The following is a 23,223-nucleotide window of genomic DNA, read 5'->3' as shown; positions in this document are numbered from 1 at the left end:
GAGCAGAAGACAAAGAGGGTCGAGGTCGACGGAGTGATGAGATACGCAACTCCACTCTTGAGGCGAGAGGGGATGCCCACCCTCCACGCCTCAAAAGAAGCGACAGAACGCTATCTACTGAACACCGAGCGGCGTCTAGCGAAAGACCCCACTCAAGCCACTATATACCGCGCTGAGATCGACAAACTGATCACAGCGGGACATATCAAGAAAATTGACAATCAAGAGGCAGACCAGACGACTGAATCCTGGTACGTACCCCACCACAAGGTCCACCACAACGGCAAGAACCGCATTGTATTCAACTGCAGCTACCAGATCGGACTACAGAACCTGAATAAATTGCTCTTGCCCGGCCCGACACTCGGCCCCTCCCTCCTCGGCGTACTACTACGTTTCTACCAAGACAAGGTGGCCATCAGCGGCGACATCAAAGGGATGTTCCTGCAGGTGCGACTGATGGAGGAGGACAAGCCCCTGCTGCGGTTCCTATGGAGAGAGAGGATCAACGATGAGCAACCCTCCATCTATCAATGGGAGGTCCTCCCCTTCGGCACCACATGCAGCCCATGCTGTGCCACGTTCGCACTGCAAAAACACGTGAACGAAGACCCTGAAGCTGACGAGGAGGTCAGACAAAGCGTAGAGAGGAGTTTCTACGTGGACAACTGTCTACAAAGCGTCTCGACGCCAGAAGAAGCCGAAGCCATCCTACTTAAGCTCCGAGCCTCCCTGATCAAAGGCGGCTTCGACCTTAGGCAGTGGGCCAGCAGTGACCCTCAAGTATTTCGCAGCCTCTCCCCAGAGACAAAGGCAGCAAGCAGCGAGACCTGGATGGCGACCACCCCAGGTGAAGCACAGGAAATGACATTGGGCCTCGTCTGGCGCTTCAAAACAGACTCGCTCCATTATAAGCACACACCCCTGACCCAGGAGCAGGGAAGGTCGACCCCTCTACCGACCACTCGACGGAGCGTATACAGAACACTCGCAAGCCAATACGACCCGCTGGGGTGTATCCTACCTTACACCACTCGGGCGAAGATGCTCGTGCGAGAACTGTGGGACAAGGAACAGGGCTGGGACGACCCCATACCCGACCACCTAGCTTCCACCTGGAGAGAGTGGGAGAGAGAACTCGGCTCACTCCAAAATGTGAACATTCGCCGGAGCTACTTCCCACCCACAGTGCGGCTGGAGACGTGTCAGATGGACCTGCACGTCTTCAGTGACGCCTCGGAAGTAGCCTACGGTTCGGTGGCTTACTTGCGAGCCCGAGAGGAGGGAGGAGAAGTACACACAGCCTTCGTCCTGGCTCGCTCAAGAATAGCCCCCCGCAAGCAACAATCTATCCCGCGTCTAGAGCTCTGCGCAGCTCTGGTAGGCGCGCAACTTGCCACGCTGATACAACGTGAACTCACCATAACGGTGCAAAAGACAATCTTGTGGTCAGACTCCATGACTGTACTTGCATGGATCCAGTCCGATTCTTGTAGATACAAAGTCTTCGTGGGAGTCAGAGTCACCGAGATTCAAGACCTGGTAGGATCAGCGTGCTGGTGGTACGTTGACACCAAACAGAACCCAGCCGATGTCATCACACGGGGGATGTCTCTAGATGACCTCACACGTCTCAACATTTACAGTGACGGTCCTGAGTTCCTCAAGCTCCCGGAGGAGGAGTGGCCTACCCCCACACCACGGGAGGCTAGTCAAGAGGAGGCAGAGATCAAGAAATCTATGTTCTGTGGGCTGACGCACGTCCCAGCCCCCACGGACCCTAACATAGACGACTGCTTAACCTTTGAGAGTGCGCAGATAAAGACATTCTTGTGGCACCACCCTGAGGTTCCCCCCACTACAGACATTGACGCATCGAACTACGCAGAGGCAGAACTTCTGCTACAGCGAGCCCAACGAGACTCATTTCCAGATGAGCTAGACTGCCTGCAGGGAACAAAGCCAATCCCTTCAGACAGCCGACTGCTCGCCTTGGCCCCCGAGCTCGACACCCATGACCTCATCAGGGTGGGTGGTCGTCTGAGACGGGCCCCGGACCTAACGGATGACGTCAAGTATCCTATCGTCCTCAACAGTCGACACAAGGTCACCGAGCTTATCATAAAGAAGTACGACGAGGATGTGCACCACGCTGGGGCAGAGAGAATCTTCGCTGAGATCCGACGCCGTTACTGGATACTGCAAGGGAGAGAAGCAGTACGTCGCTTCCAACGGACTTGTCTAGACCGTCGCAAGTGGCGAGCACAGCCCAGTATACCTATGATGGCCGACCTGCCTCCCTGCCGCCTCCGACTCGGCGAGAAGGCCTTCCACTCCACAGGCGTGGACTGCTTCGGCCCGCTCTACGTCAAGAAAGGAAGAGGGACAGAGAAGAGGTGGGGCATTGTATACAAGTGCATGACCACCCGAGCAGTGCATATAGAACTCCTTCAGACCATGAGTACGGATTCATTCCTCATGTCCCTCCGGAGATTTATATCAAGAAAAGGGAAACCGTCTGCATTGTTGTCTGATCAAGGGACAAACTTCAAAGGCGGAGAAAGAGAACTGAGAGAGAGTTTCCAGGCTATGGGCCCAGAACTTAAGACCCGCCTCGCTCCCTCTCCGATCGAATTCCAGTTCAACCCCCCGAACGCCCCTCATTTCGGGGGAACCTGGGAAAGAGAAGTCCGTTCTATAAAGACAGCTCTGTACGCCGTGCTTGGGGCCCAGACCGTGGCGGAAGAAGTCCTCACGGAGATCGAGGGCGTATTGAACTCGAAGCCCCTCGGGTACGTCTCAAGTGATGTAGCCGACGTCGACCCAGTCACCCCAAACACTCTCTTGACGGGGCGGCTGGAGCCCTTCCACAGGCGGTGTACAGACCTGAAGAAGCGAACGGCCGAAGAATGTGGAGATACAGTCAAGTATTGGCTGACCAGTTTTGGAACAGTTTCCTCCTCCACTACCTACCGTCCCTCCAAGCCCGTCAGAAGTGGGTAAAGGACAGGGACAACTTAAAAGTGGACACAGTCGTTATGATCATAGACCAGTCACTACCCCGAGCTATGTGGCCGGCTGGCCGCGTAAGCAAAGTGATCACTGGTGCCGACGGGAAGGTCAGAGCGGCAGAAGTTATTGTCCAAGGGCGGACCTACACCCGACCCGTGGCGAGGCTGATAGAGTTGCCGGAGATCCCTGACTCCCCTGATGACGACCATGACCCACTGACTTTGTAGATTGCCCTACTCCTCACAACAGATATTGAGCAGTTGACTGGACTAATCTGTTTTCCTTAACTAATTAGGTGCGGACTAATTAGGAGGCGGCTGTTGTGAAGGGCCAGATTAAAGCTGAGAATCTACATTTATTGTTTTATATACTTTGTATATTATTTATATATACACGGTATATCCCTTTAAGCCTGCGTTTGAATCATAGTAATATTCGCTTTCCCTATTGGACAAGGCTATCGGCGCCAGACCGCAAGCCCCCAATGTCAGGTTCAAAGGCGAATCCGGGCATGTCACAACATGCCCGGAGACAGCGTATTGATTCGAGACGAGAACTGAGGTTCGGCACTAGATAGCCACTTAAGTATATATACCGGCGCAGGTGCGAACTGTAGTTGTTCGTCTAAGTAGCTGGTTCATCCAGTTCGTTCATCCACTAATGAAGTGAGAAGCCATGCATTTAACAGAGCGTTGAGAACCACGTGCGGAGTGAATAGTAAAAGTGTCAGATTTAATGCAGTAACGTCAAGTTCGACCTAGCTTAATGTGAAGTAAAGAGTCGTTAATTTATTGTGTATCGTGCCAAACACCAGTTCGTTCGTGTGTAGCATTACCCAACAGTTCGTCCGTTTTAGCTAGTGGACCTTAGCCAGTGTGCGTGGACTAAATACATTGGTACCAGCACACGAGGAGGCCTAGTCGGAGAACCTGCTGGACATGTGCACAGGAGAACCGACGGCGGCGATTGCAGAACCAGTATTGGTTGGATTATATTGATTGTGGAACGTAGGGCTGGGCGATATGACCAAAAACGTTATCGCGATAAAATTATAAAATTATTTTCATATAATTCGATATCGATAATTATCGTCGATATAATGTCCGTCAAGTTTAATTAACTTCTTATGCTGCTGCGAATGTCTCAAGTCGAGTTGATGTCGTCATCAGTCTGCGCACGTTAGCCGACAAGCGGAGTATCTCATGACAATAAATATGACACTAAAATACTCTCTTCCGCCACAATATATTGAAACGACGTCCACTGTATATCCCACACTACCATAAACGTGGCCTCAGAATTCAAAACACACACATACTCGGCACGTAAATATATAAAACAACGCTGTGCAAGCTAATTAGCCTAGCAAGCCTTGTTGTTGAGTGAGTCCTACCTCCTTCCGGGTCTCGGCCATCTCCTTCACTGATTGGTTGTTAGCTGTTGTGCGTAAGCACGTCATCACGTAACGCTGGTTGTTGTGAGTGAGTGTGCTGAGCCGAGGCTGAACGGAGCCAAGCTTGGAAAATCGATATATCGAAACTTTGCGACCACGTTTCATGTTTATTTCGAGGAAATAATTTATCGCGATAGTTATCGTTATCGTTTTATCGCCCAGCCCTAGTGGAACGTACTACCTGGAGAAGAGCATCGTTTATTTCCATTGTCGTTTGGATTTAAACACCGTGAGGATCTACATTCGGGCTGGCCTCATGGACCGAGGCTAGCTGGCTATCATCGTTTGCTATCGAGCATTTGGATTACAGTTATTGCTTTTGTTGCTGAGCGTTGGATTACAAGGACTGGCTTCTGTACGTGAATCCCCTTCTTCTTCAATTGATCAGACTGAGTATCCGAACATTCCTCTCTCCTCCAGAACTTACAACTCTGGGAGGAACCCAGTGTCTCCAGCGGTACCAGCGTTGCCTTCTCTAATTGCCATTCCACGCCAGGCGGCGTTAGCCTAGTGCCCCATCGTAGGAACTATTCTATTCCCTTTGACTTATGCTACTGACTGACTTTATGCCTATTCTTCGCCATACAAGCGCGACCCTAATTCTCATATCTGTAACCATTAATGCATAATAATAAATACCCTCAAATGATATTTCTTTGTCAGTGCCGTGTTATTATGAGTGTCTGCCATATATTAGATGTCTGGCCAGTAATTAAAGTACATACATAGCAGTGGTTTAATCTATCACAATCTTTAATACAGTCAGGGTTTTGTAACCCCTCAGTTACACTAATGATTACTAACACAGTAGTGTTTTGAACTTTACACTTGAACTATTCATCCCCATTTCTTTTGTTTAAGCAGCCATTTAACACAAAAGGATGACCTTCATGCATTGCAAATTTGCATAGAAATTGCGATAACTTTGACAGCCTTAATTATTATATGTTAAGTGGTACGTCTATTATATTATTATGTTGAGTGGTATGTCTCTATTATATTATTTCGGGGTGTAACGATGCATCGATCCTAATGTGACGATTCAACTGCATCGATAAAATATTTTAAAGGGGAACTATTTTACTATTTCTTTCACTATTTGGGCACTTTTACACAATTCCTGTGAGTCTATGGAACACCTCTGTAATATATATATATTTTTTTATTCATTGTTTTGTATTTCTAATCAAGTCCTCAAAAACAGCATTTTTCTACCTCAAGATCTCGAGCTGTTTTGAGCCTGGGCTCCTAAACCACTGCGCGTTCTGGTTCGCCTGAACATTAACATGCAGCGGTGTCTTTATGACATCACATATAGGGCACATTTTCAAATGACTCAGTTCAGTGAGGGTGAATATTGTGAGAGGAGAATTGGAAGAATGCGCCAATATGAGAATTTTGAGACATAGATCATATTAATATAAGTTCACATAGCTAGGAAACAATGCTAAACACTCAAAAAGGCCATTTATAAGATAGTTCCCCTTTAATGTTTTTATATTTTTTAGTTGTTGTTGTTTTTATTGACCTATAGTCCATTCATTCATGCTGAGTGAATCAGTTCCCCCAGCCACATTTGTGTATTCAAATTTTTTTGGGGAATTAACTGATAGAAAATGTATCGAATCGAATCGTGGTCAAATGAAGAGATTTCATGATGCGTTGAATCGTTCCCTGAAGAATCATAATAAAAATCTAATCGTTGTGAGGTCGAATCGTTACACCCCTAATATTATTACATGTTCAGTGGTACGTCTCTATTATATTATTACATGTTGAGTGGTATGTCTCTATTATATTATTACATGTTCAGTGGTGTCTATTATGTTATTACATGGTACGTCTCTTCTCTTCCCCCAGTGGCCGTTTGCGCGCTTCCTGTGTTTCGAGGAGCCCGCGGCGGCTCTGGCCTCCCTGCTGAATGGCCTGGCCTGCCTCCTGATGCTGCTGCGCTACCGGAGCGTCGTGCCGCGCCAGAGCCCCATGTACCAGACCACCACCGCCTTCTCTCTGGTGGGTAGCTCCTAAGGCTGTCCCCAAAGCCTGTTTTTGGGATTCGAACTTCGTCAGGGTTTTTCGAACGGACGTTCGAACCTTCGTTTTTAATAAAAAAAATATATATTCTAAATAAATTAAAAAAAAATTTATATCCTCAAACTAAATCCTTAATTTGAATAAAGTGATTAAATTAGTATTTTTTTTATTAAATCAACTTTCTTTAATGAATATAACTCATCAGTTTTTAATACTATAATATTAGTGTAGCCTAATCTTTATCTGCAACTGTGAAGAAAAAAACCCATTGGTTTAAACAGAATGAATAGACACATAATAAATAAAATAAAACTATTAATAAACTATAAAAAAAAAAAATTGGATGTTGATTTAAAATTCGAATGCTAACGTAACGAACGAAGGTTCGAATGTTTGGGCTTAGCCCTAGTAGCCCCATGTATCAGACCACCACCACCGCCTTCTCTCTGGTGGGTAGCCCCATGTATCAGACCACCACCACCGCCTTCTCTCTGGTGGGTAGCCCCATGTATCAGACCACCACCACCAATTCTTGCCTCCCCTGTCTTGAACGTTGCTCGCATATGCCCCCCACTGGCCGGTTGTAGGGAGGATAGAAGCCTTGCATCACGTGTCCCCTCCGGTACACGAGGAGGCAGCCTGTCGCATCTTTTCACCTGCCAGCGTGGACTCTCATTGGCGAGGTGTAACGTGTGGGAGGCTCACACTACCCCCGCTACTTCCTGTCTCTGCTGTGCAGGCGTCCCCAACCAACCTGTAGGAGTCGCTGTCCACAACGTCCAGATTACCACCCATCGACTTCCACCCGCTAATTCTGCCAATTGAATTAGTATGACGGCTGGCCCAAGCCGGAGGCAACGCCGATAGCCGGAGTCGAAACCCGGTGTCTCTTGCGTTGGTCCGCTGCGCCACCCAGCCGCACCCCCCCCCCCCCCATATTATTCTATAGTGTTTTCCAGACATTTTAAACAAACAAAACAACTCAAATAAATCTCAAGACATTGAACCGAAAAGAGGGAAACGTGATGTAGACTTACTTTTGAGGCATTTCTGTGTGGTGACGTCATGCTTAACACGGGCTGTGTGTGTGTGTGTGTGTTGTTCCACAGGTGTCTCTCAACGCCTGGTTCTGGTCCACAGTGTTCCACACCCGGGACACCGATCTCACAGAGGTACTGGTCCAATGCTGCGTGTCGGAGCCTGCCATGTTAACAGGGCGTCTTTTAGCCAAACCAGCGTTCTAATGTCATCATTACCGTCCAGCTGTGGTGTGTTGTCTCTGAATTACAACGGCTAGATTCTGATCCTCTTCCCAATTCACCTTTAGCTAAAAGCCCTTCCGTGGTGAACGCAGTGCCAATGCTAGCTTTACACTTGTGTCTCCAATTTCAGCCTTTAGTTTATCTACTTTTTTACTCTTTTAACCCTTTCACTGCCGCACCACCAAACGGTTAACCCTTTCACTGCGACAACACACAGGCGACCGTCGGTTGTGTGATAGTAAAGGGTTAACCTTCTGTCGTGTGGCAGTGAAAGGGTTAATATCACCGATGGAGCATACAAGTCAAGAGATTTATTTGTCACGGCATACAAGTATACAATGAAATGCGGGTGGTCTTGCCCGCAACAATGTGCAAATAACATATAATAGAATCAACAGTGTGCAATACAGACCCTGATATATACAGACCCTGATCTGCACCTTTTTGTTTATACTGTTTATTTTTCTCATTTTTATATTCGGATCAAATTTTATTGCCTATATTTATGTCTTTCTACTATTACCCTGCCCATACCTGTGTAACGGAGGTACCGCAGTCTATCCACAGTCACGAGGGACAGTAAGTGAAGTGGCTGTGGACGTTAAGCGGTACTGCAAGTAAACTCACTCCACAGAGGCATCCAGACCCAGTAGCAAGAAGTGAATTCACCTCTTGGTACAGTGGTCTGTGATGTCGCCCCCGGTGCGCAAGACCGGGGTTCAACTCCCACTCAGGGCAATCCCTTAACAGGGGTCGAATCGAAACAGACACAACGCAGTAAGATCACACCGGCTACACCTGTACCTCCCCTCCCCCCTCTTATATTATCTTACCTAACTTGTTGCACGAAGCCCTCCATGGCTTATTGAAGGCCTTTCTGACGGGTTATTGACAATAAGGTCTCTCTCTCCAAAAGTTGTCCAAAGCCTCTTTGTATATATATTATTGACCCTGTTGTTTTGGAAACCCACTAATCGGCTCTGATGGTTTGTCAGTAGCTATGGAGGGGCAGGACATAATGACATAGGGACATATTAGGGATGTTCGATATTGGCTTTTTTACCGATATCCGATATACCGATATTGTCCAACTCAAATTTCCAATACCGATATCAACCGATACCGATATATTAGTGCGGTTCCCCATCACCATAGCTTTCATTTTGGGGTAGGGGCCACATCATCATGATGGATTTCAAGATGGCTGCCATGTAAAATCAAGGTTCTGCCCATTAATAGATATCTTGGTCCATAGCACGCTCAATATTTGAGCGAACACAAAGGTATTGGTATCCCTGTAAACTAGAGAAGCTAAGCTTTCCATTGGTACCATTTTCATTAAGCCCAACTATTGGGAAGGGGGTTTTAATAGGCAATGATTCAAAATGATGTAACATTTTCGCCTAGAAAAAACTGCCATGCTCATCTTCCAAAAGGTCCCTTGGCTGTTCACATGAATATATCAGAGTGAACATTGGTTTTATAGGTACCCACAAGCCTCTTCTTTCCAGACATACCCACTTTGTCCAACTTGCATGCTATTTGGGGCAATAATCAAGCAGGTTTGTGCATGTGGTACAAATGTGTCGAACATTGGGTTAGGGTTTGTTGTTAGAATGTTGAACATAGAAGATCAATTTTGGTGTCAAACTAGGGCTGGACGGTATGGTCTAAAATTTATATCACGGTATAATTTGAAGCATAGATTAGACGGTAACGGTATATATCACGGTATATTAACTTATCTTAAAATGTCTATAAATGCTTCTGAAGGGGTAAAACACTGTTATTCTGTTACAGCTGCTGAGCTCTATATAATACTATAGCTAATGTCCATCAATATCTTCCTTTTTAATGAAATAGGTTCAAGAATCGAATCAGGATTGTTAGCAGAGAGAGAGCGAGGGAGGGAGGAGGCTGCTAGAGTGGAGCTAACGTTAGCTTGCTGAGGCTAGTACATCGACAGGCTGCTAGTGGAGCAAGCTAACGTTAGCTTGCTGAGGCTAGTACATCGACAGGCTGCTAGTGGAGCAAGCTAACGTTAGCTTGCTGAGGCTAGTACATCGACAGGCTGCTAGTGGAGCCAGCTAACGTTAGCTTGCTGAGGCTAGTACATCGACAGGCTGCTATAGTGGAGCCAGCTAACGTTAGCTTGCTGAGGCTAGTACATCGACAGTTAACATTACATAAGGTTTTAGCGCGACGTGGGCATTCCAGAATGGCGAGGATGCAAAGCATGTTAGACCATTGGACTCGTCGCAGAGTTTACATTACACATAGAAACTGCGCGACTTGCGAGAGAAGTTGTCACACAGCCTTCAAACGCAGGGTGGAAGAGCTAGTTTGCGTCTGTGTATTATGAAATGACAATTGCGCGTTGACACGCCCACTGCGTGAAGCCTCTGTGCTCCTAAATAACTTTTTCCAGTTCGCACATCTATTATGACTAATTCTATCTATTTTTAGGGGCAAATACGAGTGGCTGTGGTTACATGACGTGATTGCTATTTTAGAGCTGCTCTACCGGTTACAAGGTAGTCAAAATCCATACCATAGCGCAAATTCATACCGTTTATACCGTATACCGTTTATACCGTCCACCCCTATGTCAAACTACACAGCTATCACCCCCTTACATCCCCTCTCCCTCTTCTCCCCTACTCTCGCTACCTTACTTATACCCACCCCACCAATGCTCCTCATCTTCCTAGCCCTCTCCACCTGCTCCTCACTACCACACCCTACGGCCAGATTACCATCCCACAAAACTCTCGCGTACTTTACCTCACCTAATTGCTCGACAATGAGTTTGGGCAACTCGAGCCTACCTACTTTCCCCTCTCCCCCTCAAGCCTAACCACTATATGAATCACTTCTGCAACATCATTTCCTCCACCCTCGCCTTCTGGCCCACTTGAGCTATCGTCCCTCATTTTCTTCCTCTTGCTCTCCTTCCCCTCACTTACCTCCCTCTTCTCCTCCTTCTCCATATCGTCACCACCCGACCCCTTACCCTTGCCCTGGCTATTCTCGCCCCCATCGCTGTCGTTCCTCCCCTTTCCCTCACTTACCCTCCTCTTCTTCCCCACCCTTTCCCACCCTTCTTTCTCACTCTCCTCCCCACTATACTCCATTCTGTCACAACCCGACTCCTTCCCTTTGCCCTGAGAGACTTGTTGAATATATATAGATACACAAATGTTCTGTGACATCACGAATGCTCTAGAATGTTCCATTATGACAGCATACTGTGACATCACAAATGTTCTAGAATGGTTGACTATAACATCATAGTTCTAGAAGGTTCTATTATGACAAATAATACGGTTCAATGACTTTATCTAAGGCCCCGTTTAGACGGAAACGCTAGCAGGTGAATCCGCAAAAAAAAATTTTCGGATGTGCCTTTCGTTTATACGGAAACAGCGTTTTTACGGGGTGAAACCGCAAAAAAGTGAGACTACCTTCCAGGGTGGAATTCCTAGAAACGCAAAAGCTTTGCGCTCTCGTCTAAACTGTCAAACCGTATAAATCTGTTTAAAACGATGACGAAAGGGTTGTCACGGCTCTGGTCGCGCGTACTGCTTACGTCACAGGTAGCAGGTATGCGCCAGTAGCCGAGACGTAAACAAAGCAAGTATGTCTGACTATATCAACGGAGATCACCTGAAGGCTACATTGGCAGTACTTTTAACCCTTTCACTGCCACACGACAGAAGGTTAACCCTTTACTATCACACAACCGGCTGTCGTGTGGCAGTGAAAGGGTTAAATACACAAGAATCTGTCCCGCGGCGTGAGTGGACCCACTGTCTGTGAGTGACTCTGCTTTGGTCCAATCACATTCCCCATCCACAGTCTGCGAATCAGAGGCAGAGTAGGGCGGGTCTTCACAGCACGTCATGTGACATATGCGCCAATCGTGTGACAGCGGGGCTCCGTCGTTACAGCGTCGTCTGCACGGAGAATTCCACCCCAAAACGCTTGTCTAAACGTAAAATTTTAAGTGAAACCGCAAGACGACTTTTGCGGTTTCTGTTCACAAAACGCTTGTCTAAACGTAGCCTAAATCCAATCAATATTCCTAATGCCGTTTCAATGTAAGGTTATAAAAATAAACATATAAACATTCATATAATACAATAACCTAAATATATAGCTTTGGCTCCTCTACAATACACTTACCTAGGATTTGACTTGATTCAACAACAAAGCAGTCGGGGCAATTGCAAGCCGAAAACGGTTGAAAGTGTAGTTATTTGAAGTTTGGATTTTTTTTTTGGACTGAGGTGGGTACATTTTTAGAGAATAAAGTACAGAAAAAGGGTACCGTTGGGTACCGGTATCGATTCACAGGTACCGGTTCGAATGTGAACGATAAATAAAGATCAAATCAAATCTAACTGAAGAAGTTATCCCTCTTCTAACAAGAGAGAAAAACGTATAGTTTAGCTTTAAACTATAACGTCATTGCTTATTAGGGATGGGTACCGAATTCGGTACTTTTAAAGGTACTTACCGAAACACATCGGTACTACCGAGTATCGATTCATGTGAGATACCGTAAAAGAAAGAAAAATTATTCATTTTTTTTGCACTTTTTAAAAAAAATTTAACCTTTTTTCTTTTCATGTCAACGTTCACACGCACAATATACGTATCAGGGCCGACGTTCCACTCTATTGGTTAAAGTTGCTTACTCGTGAGTAGTACGTTCGTTGATAAAGAAAAATAAGGTCCACAGCCGCTCCAGTGTAAAACAAAGATATCAAAAAGGTTTATTTCTCTTCCACAGCGAAGTCTTTCTTTACAGAAGTGATCCTAAAGCTATTTTCCTAAATATTCACGTCACTACAAGGTAAGAAAACTGTATTTTCCCCGTCTCCAAAATCACCGCCGACTCGACACATGAAAATTCCTCCTCACCTGAAAGCCGTAAATCAACTTGCCAGCTCTTTCCACAGCAAAACGGTCGGCAAGGCACCTTGGTTGAGAGATGCAGGCTTCAATCTATGTTGTTTAGTCTATCTGTTCAGTACTGCTCAGCACTGTTTCAAGATGCACAATGACTCTTCTTCTTCTTCTTATTTGAATTTCCGGCAGAGTAGACGCATCGTGGCGTATTACTGCCCTCCGCAATTCTTTTTATGGGCTCTTCTTCTTCTCCTTCTTCTCCTTCTTCACCTTCTTTTTCTTCTTCTACTGGACCCCGTCACCAACTACATTGTCCATTGGAGTGCAGCTACTGCTGCTACTTCCTGCCTGAGCCCCCCTCCGCGGGACCCTCCTTGCCCCCTGCTATCTTATCCTGGGCTGCTTTGTCCCTCGCAGCCTTGTCCCTCGCAGCCCCCTCAGCCAATTCATTACACACCTCCTTCCAGTCCAGACCTTCCAATCCCAGATGTTGAACCGCTATCCTAACAATCATCTTCACCATCTCTGTTCTACCCTTAGCCTCTGCCATACCAGTAACTACCCCTGCCACGAAGGCCACAATACCTAATTTCTCCTCCCTTCCCCTCTCTCTTTCCACCTGCTCTACCCTCACTGCCAAATGCCCTCCTTCAACCCCCTGCACCCTTTCTTGGCTACCCTGTCCTGCCCTGCTAACCGCCCCAGCATACGTCAACTTACCCTCCCTTCTCTCTCTCCGATCCGCGACCTCCTTCATCATCACCTCGCACCCCCGAAACGCTACACTATGCTCCCCACCACAACTACAGCACTTCGGCTTCACTCCCTCTCCACACTTCCCATATTCATGTTCCCCGCCACACCTAGCGCACCTCATCCCCTTCCTACACGTAGTAGCTATATGGCCAAACCCCTGGCACCTATAGCACCTAAGAGGATTATGAACAAATTCCCTAACCCTATACATCCTACTCCCTACAAACACCTCCCTAGGAACAACCCCACCCTCAAACGTAATCACTACCGTCCCCGTCACTGCCCTCTCTGCTCCCCTCTTCATCCTTTCTGCACTCTTAACTATGCCATTACGCCCGTCCTCCATTAGCTCTTTCACCAGCTGCTCTACTGTAACCTCGACCGGTACCCCAGCTAAAACCCCCTTACATCCCCCCCCCCTCTTCTCCCCTACTCTCGCCACCTTACTTATACCCACCCCCCCAATGCCCCGCATCGTCCTAGCCACCTCCACCTGCCCCTCACTACCACACCCTACGGCCAGATTCCCATCCCACAAAACGTTCACGTACTTTACCTCTCCTAGTTGCGCGGCAATGAGTTTGGGCCACTCGAGCCTACCTACCTTCCCCTCACCCCTCTCCCTCTCAAGCCTGACCACTATATGGATCACTTCCTCTTTTGCCACATCTTTTCCAGCACCCTCGTCTCCCGGCCCACTTGAGCTATCGTCCCCCACTTTCTTCCTCTTCCCCCCTTCTCCCCCCCTCTCCTCCCCACTACTCTCACCCTTGCCCTGACTATCCCCATCGCTGTCGTTCCTCTCCGTCCGCTTCTTCCTCTTCTTCCTCACCGTTTTCCACCCCTCCTCCTCCCTCTCTTCTTTCTCACTCTCCTCCCCCCTGTACTCCGACCCCTCGCCCTTTGACTGATCGCGAATATCGGTCGTTCTGGGAATTCGTAGCTCCATTTGCCGTTCTTCCTCTTCCTTCTTCTTCTTCTTTACAGCTAGTTCTTCTCTCCTCTCATCCCCTTTGACACAGCAACACGGTGGGCAAGGCTCGTCCACCGTTCCACAGCAAACGTACTTTCCCCACCCCTCCTCCTCCCTCTCTTCTTTCTCACTCTCCTCCCCACTGTACTCCGACCCCTCGCCCTTCGACTGATCGCAAATATCGGTCGTTCTGGGAATTCGTAGCTCCATTTGCCGTTCTTCCTCTTAGAGAATTGTTCTTGTTGAATATATATAGATACACAAATGTACTACAATGTTTGATTATGACAGCATACTGTGACATCACGAATGCTCTAGAATGTTCCACTATGACAGCATACTGTGACATCACAAATGTTCTAGAATGGTTGACTATGACATCATACTGTGACATCACGAATGTTCTAGAAGGGTCTATTATGACAAATAATACGGTTCAATGACTATCTAAATCCAATCAATATTCCTAATGCCGTTTCAATGTAAGGTTATAAAAATAAACATATAAACATTCATATAATACAATAACCTAAATATATAGCTTTGGCTCCTCTACAATACACTTACCTAGGATTTGACTTGATTCAACAACAAAGCAGTCGGGGCAATGGCAAGCCGAAAACGGTCGAAAGTGTAGTTATTTGAAGTTTGGATATTTTTTTTCCGACTGAGGTAGGTAGATTACATTTTTAGAGACTAAAGTACAGAAAAAAGGTACCGTTGGGTACCGGTATCGATTCACAGGTACCGGTACCATGTCGGTTCAAATGTGAACGGTACCCATCCCTATTGCTTATGTCCAGAGATTCCAGCTTTGATAACTAAAGTAATGACACTTGACTTACCTGTTATATTATGTTTTGCCTTTTTAAACATGTCCCTTATCACGCTGTCCACGACAGCTGTCACGAGACGCGCACTGAGAGCTGGCCAGTATACCGCAGGACCTTTTATGAAACATTCTGATATTTTTCGTGGGCACGAGACCACTGCACAAGACCCGCGAAAATATCCCCATAACAGTTAAATACGCCTATACGGGCTAAAGAGTTATGATAATAATAATAAATGTAACGAGTGATCCTAATAAAATATCTATTTGATTCATGCATGTCTGACTGTTAAACAAGTAAAAAATTATGTAAATATGTTGTTAGAATGGTACAAATATTCATCTGGTGACATTCTTCATAGCATTAACACATTTATTGACCCAGAAAATGTATAGTTTGACACCAAAATTGATCTTCTATGTTCAACATTCTAACAACTAACCCTAACCCAACATTCACATTTTTGGCAGTTGTTAGAATGTTCGACACATTTGTACCACATGCACAAACCTGCTTGATTATTGCCCCAAATAGCATGCAAGTTGGACAAAGTGGGTATGTCTGGAAAGAAGAGGCTTGTGGGTACCTATAAAACCAATGTGCACTCTGATATATTCATGTGAATATCCAAGGGACCTATTGGAAGATGAGCATGGCAGTTTTTTCTAGGCGAAAATTTAACATAATTTTGAATCATTGCCTATTAAAACCCCCTTCCCAACAGTTTGGCTTAATGAAAATGATACTAATAGAAAGCTTAGCTTCTCTAGTTTACAGGGATACCAATACCTTTGTGTTCGCTCAAATATTGAGCCCGCTATGGACCAAGATATTTATTAATGGGCAGAACCTTGATTTTACATGGCGGCCATCTTGAAATCCATCATGATGACGTGGCCCCTACCCCAAAATGAAAGCTATGATGATGAGGAACATGTGGGGAAAATTTGGTGCTTTTGTCCGGCGTGTCCACATCCATCTCAAATCTGGTGCTAAGCCACCGCACTATATGCAGGGTTTCCCCCCCAAAAAAACGGAATAATTTCAGGTAATTAAGATTACATATCTCTTGTCGTGGAATTAACACAACATTATGCATACTTTTCACAATAAATAAAATAATAATTTGTTCTTACTTGCTTGCCTGGGTAAATAAAGGTTAAATAAATGTTACAAAAAAAAAAAGTCTTTTATTATAATATTTTTTTAACCCATACCGATAATTTTCGATATTATATTTGAATGCCAATATCGGCCGATAATATCAGACATCCCTAGTACATATGGACATAATGACATGGGGACATAATGACATAGGGACATAAAGAATGAAGCCAGTGTAACTTTATTATTTTCTCACTGTCAACATAGCAGTACAACATGTACAGTCAATGACTATCTAAATCCAATCAATATTCCCTTTTTTTTTTTATCCACTTTTTCTCCCATTTTCTATATTTTCTCCCATCCCAATTTCGTATCATCCAATTCAACCCTCCCCTGTCACGAACGCTGTTTCTTGCCTCCCACAAGCCGGCTGCAATGTGGACTAAGTCATACATAGCACAAGTCCCCTCCGGTACTTGAGGTAACAGCAGTCGCATCTTTTCACCTGCGCAGCTCGATCTCTCAGTGGCGAGGAGTAACGCGTGGGAGGCTCACGCTGCCCCCGACACTTCCTGATTCTACTGCGCAGGCGCACCAACCGACCTGTAGGAGTCGCTGTCCACAACGCCCGATCCCCACCCATCAGTTTCCCACCCCCTAATACGGCCAATGTGTATTAGTATGAACGACCAGCTAAACTGAAAGCAATGTGGAGTGCTGGGCTCTAACCGGCTCGAACAGGCGAGCCCAGCGTCTCCGCATTCGTGGCGAGTGCTTTGCCCACTACGCCACGTAGCCACCCCAATCCAATCAATATTCCTAATGCCGTTTCAATGTAAATAAACATATAAACATATAAACATTCATATAATACAATAACCTAAATATATAGCTTTGGCTCCTCTACAATACGCTTACCTAGGATTTGACTTGATTCAACAACAAAGCAGTCGGGGCACTGGCAAGCCGAAAACGGCTGAAAGTGAAGTTTTGATTTTTTTGTTCACGACTGAGGTAGGTAATTACATTTTTAGAGACTAAAGTACCGAAAAAGGGTAGCGGTATCGATTCACAGGTACCGTATCGGTTCAATTGTGAAAGGTACCCAATACCCATCCCTAATGACGATACATTTGAATCTTAATCTAAAAGGACGACCTGGTCGTTTAGTCTTATGTGTGTGCAGGTAGCGCCATGGGTCAGAGTGGTTTCATGTACAGTAGCACAGTGGGTCAGAGTGGTTTCATGTACAGTAGCACCGTGGGTCAGAGTGGTTTCATGTACAGTAGCACAGTGGGTCAGAGTGGTTTCATGTACAGTAGCACAGTGGGTCAGAGTGGTTTCATGTACAGTAGCACAGTGGGTCAGTGTGGTTTCATGTACAGTAGCACAGTGGGTCAGAGTGGTTTCATGTACAGTAGCACAGTGGGTCAGAGTGGTTTCATGTACAGTAGCACAGTGGGTCAGAGTGGTTTCATGTACAGTAGCACAGTGGGTCAGAGTGGTTTCATGTACAGTAGCACAGTGGGTCAGAGTGGTTTCATGTACAGTAGCACAGTGGGTCAGAGCGTTTCATGTACAGTAATACAGTGGGTCAGAGTGGTTTCATGCTTGTCTTGACAACAATGGTGTTCCATGACTTGTGGGTCATGAGATCTAGCCTGCTGTTGGCTGGTTGGACCAGACAGGAAATGTGTTGTAGGTTTTGGTATTTTTCGTAGCCATGTTGACAAGAAGGTTAGTTTAGGTTTACTTTATTTGTTCAAGGGGGACAGCGTACATTAATAAAACATTTTACACATGTAAATGCACCCAATTTTAACCAAAAGGCTAATTTCCATTGGCAGTCCCCCTGCCAGAAGGTACAGGCTAAAATCCTGTGTAAAAAAAAAAAGGGTTAGCAATACAAACAGAATAAAATCAAGATAAATAACATTAGAATAAAAACACAAACAAAAGCACAGAACATACGATAGGGATACAGGGCACAATACAGTCATGGACACAAGGACAGAGCACATCATGACATATTAGAAGACCCAGGCATAGACAAACGCACCATATCCATACACACACACACACATCAGTGTTGACAATGCTGGTTTTCAATGAGCCATTCCGAAGGAACAAATATAATCACACCGGCCTTGATCATTGTTGCTCATAACCTTGTAATATAATAATAATATCTCTGTGTTCCTTTCCTACAGAAAATGGATTATTTCTGTGCGTCAGCAGTCATCCTCTATTCAATCTACCTGTGCTGCGTGAGGTGAGCTTTAAAATCACTAATATGAAATTATGATTTTCAATTTAACGTACTTTGATGCCGTAATGGGTTGTGGTGAGTTATTATGGGTTGTGATGAATTCTGTCGGAAAAGAGTTGTTGAGTCAATAGTTGTATCTGTTCTTGATTATGGAGATGTCATTTATCGTCACGCTTCAGCTTCCACCCTGAAACCCTTGGACTCTGTGTACCACTCTGCACTTAGATTTATTACTGGAGATAGGTACTGTATGATACACACCATTGGATCCTTTACAACAGTAAGGTTGGTTGGCCATCCCTGGCAGCTTGGCGAGACTATCATTGGCTCTTGTACATTTTCAAGGCGTTGACCGGTAAACAGCCACCGTATATGCATTTACATTTACATTTAGTCATTTAGCTGACACTTTTATCCAAAGCGACTTAAGTATATAGCTGCCCTGTTGGACAGGAATGCTCCAGCCCATCAAACACGATCTAGTAACTGGATCACACTTAAAGTTCCACGGACTAGTACAGGACTCGGCAGGACAGCATTCTCTTATGCAGCCCCAAAAGTCCTGGGCCCTCATGCATCAACGTGTTCTACGCACAGATCTGTGCGTAACCCGTGCGTACGATCATTTCTAAGCAAAGAGTGGGATTCATCAATTTCGATTTGAACTTGACTTTGTGCGTACATCTACGAACATTTCAGACCTGGCGTACCTAGCTCCCAGTGGTAGAATATCGTTACTACGCATAAGCACTCCTCAGTCCTGCATTAGTTCCAAGGCGGAAATAAAGTCACTGGCGCGTGTTCTGTATGACCCCCGTGATTCATCATAGTTCATTGTGAAACAGCGATATTAGTGTAATTATGGTCAAAACCCTATAAATAGCATTTGGAATAATAGATCTTTCTCTCAGAATGCAGCATGTCATATATGTTACGATGAATTGAAAATGGGGGACCCTGATGTAAACAAGACGAAAGTCTTTCTCTGGTCTGCATCCCCTTAACAATTGTATGTATTGAGCTGTACTGTACTGTACCCATTCTGCAATCTGTTAATAAAGTTCTCATTCATTCATTCATTCATGGTTTATATAGCGTTATCGGAATATACGGGGTGTATGCTACTGACTGACTGCGCTCCGCGTAGCTTGATTGATTGATTGATTGAAAAGTTTATTAACAGATTGCAGAATGGGTACAGTACAGTACAGCTCAGTACATACAATTGTTAATTGGGGATGCAGACCAACTTTCGTCCTGTTTACATCAGGGTCCCCCATTTTCAATTCATCATAAATCATAAAGCTCAACTCGTTATTATTTTGCGCACAGACCGCCGAAACACGGGAACGTTTTGATTATATTTAAAAGGCTTTACGTTAAACGAAACAAGTGGAATTTCGAAGCTGTAAGCAGAATAAGTCATATGAATATAGTGTTCTTCCCCCTTTTTACTGTACAAGAAAGAATAGAAAACGCATTGCAATGACACCATGCAGATAGTGGACAGACTATATGATGGAATTCAAGTTCATGTATTGAAAGGCAGGATACATCATACATGCAGTGAGATTCATTGTTCTTGTATATGCTCTCGTATTATATTGTTTATATAGGCTACCCAATACTGACATCAAAATAGATTGTAGTAGTATGCCTCTAGAAATCATGCAGCAGGTAGAAAATTGACGGGAGATCCATCGCGATTTGGAATAGAATTGAGGAGAACTTTAATCCGTGGGTATTAATCAAACAACACGGGAAAAGGCAGTCATATTCCAGCGCGGTCTTTATTAGCCGACAACAAAATAGATGCCTCTAAAAATCATATAGCCAATCGAACACAACTAATAAAGGCATTCATATTGTACAGCACGGTTATAATGACACACAACACAACCAACGCCAAACAGTGGTCAACGAACGGTCTTTATTAGTATTTTGAGCTGTCCAGGCAGAATTGCAGCAATGGTCTTAGGGAGCCGTTGATATCTGACATCACCGTTTACAAATCCGCCTTTTATTTATCCACCTCCGTTACGAGGACCTCCACCTCGGTGTCTGTGTAGTTTCTCTTTTTCGTTCGCTTTGCCATCCTCCAACATTCCACGCACAGGGATTCCCTCATGGTATTTGAAGGGGAGGGCCTGACCATATTTGGTTGGTCGGGGCGGTTTTGGTATGCAAATACGTGAAAGCGTGCACGAGCTGCGGCGCAGGGCCAAGGTGGGATTCATCATGACAGGTGTGCGTAGAGCCTGCTTACGCACGTGTGATGAATGCCGACTTCCCTGTGCGTGCGCTAGTTCTAAATTCCGTGCTTACGTGTGGAAGTAGGTCAAGGTCAAAGTCCACGTTGATGAATGAGGGCCCAGTGGAATGACATTCAGTCAAAGTTAAAGTTGGAAGTTCTTCCTTCCCTTACGGAATTTAAATGTCTGATTTTCATTTCTCTATGATTCATGTTTTAACTGATTGCACTGCACATTGTTTTGTTGTCTTGTTGTGCACTCAGCAGTTCTGTAAATGAGGTGGCCTCACCTCAGAGCTCACCCGAGTATAAATAAAGGTTTCAATCAATCAAAGTTTGAATATGTCCCCCAGTGATGTCATCTGGGACATTGAATCCTTGTGTCCTGCTAATTGGGTATGAGGTATTGAGAGGTCTGTGTTCATTGAGCCAATCAACAATATCAACATTTTGTATTAATATCTTGATGTGAAGTAATGATGCTTGAATGGAGGAAACACTGACGGGACAACATCATCTCAGGTGGAACTTCATTGATGAGCAGGTGGTGGCCTCCACACTAAGCAGGTCTCTCTGGTCAGCAGGTCTCTGGTCAGCAGGTCTCTCTGGTCAGCAGGTCTCTCTGGTCAGCAGGTCTCTGGTCAGCAGGTCTCTCTGGTCAGCAGGTCTCTCTGGTCGTGGTATCTCCACACTAAGCAGGTCTCTCTGGTCGTGGTATCTTCACACTAAGCAGGTCTCTCTGGTCGTGGTATCTCCACACTAAGCAGGTCTCTCTGGTCGTGGTATCTCCACACTAAGCAGGTCTCTCTGGTCGTGGTATCTTCACACTAAGCAGGTCTCTCTGGTCGTGGTATCTCCACACTAAGCAGGTCTCTCTGGTCGTGGTATCTCCACACTAAGCAGGTCTCTGGTCGTGGTATCTCCACACTAAGCAGGTCTCTCTGGTCAGCAGGTCTCTCTGGTCGTGGTATCTCCACACTAAGCAGGTCTCTCTGGTCGTGGTATCTCCACACTAAGCAGGTCTCTCTGGTCGTGGTATCTCCACACTAAGCAGGTCTCTCTGGTCGTGGTATCTCTGTAGGTCTCTCTGGTATCTCTCCTCCACACTAAGCGCAGACCTATTTGTTTTCATAGTGAAACAACCTGTCCTGGTTCATTCTACTGCTGAGCTCTCAGTCATCACTGCTCTATTGACATGTAGATGAGGGCTACGTCACGACATGCAGCCTGAACAGAGCATTTCAGTGGATTTTTTTTTTTTTCTTTTTTTTTAAGGGGATAGTTCAGATTTTCTTGTATTTCCTGTTTACCAACGATGATGTTGTTCAGCAGGGTCCTTTCTCCCTTGTTTCACGTAGAGCTGAGCCATGTGGCCAAAATATCACAATATATTTTTATTTTAGTTTCTTTTTTTCTATCTACTTTTTCTCCCATTTTTTTCTATTTTTCTCCCATCCCAATTTCGTATTGTCCAATTCTACCCTCCCCTGTCTCGAACGCTGTTAGGCCATGCCTCCCACAAGCCGGCTGCAATGTGGACGAAGCCTTACATCACGTGTCCCCTCCGGTACTCGAGGAGGCAGCCGTCGCAGCTTTTCACCTGCACAGCGCGATCTCTCAGCGTCAGGGGTCTGCGGGGGAGGGACATGCCGCCCCCGCTGCTTCCTGATTCTACTGCGCAGGCGCGCCAACCGACCTGTAGGAGTCGCTGTCCACAACGTCCGATCCCCACCCACCAGCTTCCCACCCCTAACACTGCCAATTGCGTTAGTATGAACGACCAGCCAAGCTGGTAGCAATGCCGAGAGCTGGGCTCGAACCCAGCATCTCCTGCATTAGTGGCGAGCGCCTTGCCCACTGCGCCACTTAGCCATTTTAGTTTTGATGGTGTAACAGTATTTAGTTTTACACTATTTTTTTTTTTTTTTTTAATCTTTCTTCCCCTCCTTTTTCCCGATTTTTCTCCCATCCCACCCTTCCTGGTTGTTGCGTACTTTCCCCTACTGTTGGTCCGGGAGACCGGAGACTGTCGCATGCTTTCCTCCGACGCATGTGCAGCCTGGGGCAGGCCAACCTGGCCGCGCAGGTTCTCACCGGGGAGAGTGTAGCGTGTGGGAGGCCACACTATCTCTCCTCAGTTCCAACCCTTGCTGAGCAGGCGCCCCGACCGAACTGTAGGGGTCGCTGTCCACAACTCCCAGGACCCACCCTTCAGCTTTCCCACCCCCTGATACAGCCAATTGTATCAGTGTGAGAGGCCAGCCAAGCTGATAGCAACGCCGGGAGCTCTCTCCCGGTGTTGGTGACGAACGTAATCTCCGTGCGCCACCTGCCCCCCCCCCCCCCCGTTATTTCAATG

General features: G+C 45.9%; 1 protein-coding gene across 1 annotated transcript in view; it reads left to right on the top strand.

Moving 5' to 3' along the window:
* Positions 1-23,223, top strand: part of pgap3 (post-GPI attachment to proteins phospholipase 3) — a 43,779-nt gene that overhangs the window by 9,414 nt on the left and 11,142 nt on the right. Inside the window, exons 3-5 of the mRNA XM_084323610.1 lie at positions 6,326-6,478; positions 7,609-7,671; positions 18,555-18,616. Of these exons, the coding sequence (XP_084179736.1) occupies positions 6,326-6,478; positions 7,609-7,671; positions 18,555-18,616 (278 nt within the window). The remainder of the gene's footprint in view (positions 1-6,325; positions 6,479-7,608; positions 7,672-18,554; positions 18,617-23,223) is intronic.

Source organism: Notolepis coatsorum, assembly GCF_963971535.1.
Source record: "Notolepis coatsorum genome assembly, chromosome: 10".
In the NCBI taxonomy this organism is placed as follows: Eukaryota; Metazoa; Chordata; class Actinopteri; order Aulopiformes; family Paralepididae; genus Notolepis; species Notolepis coatsorum.
Note: the sequence above shows the minus strand (reverse complement) of the source record. Positions and strands in the feature narration are given on the sequence as shown.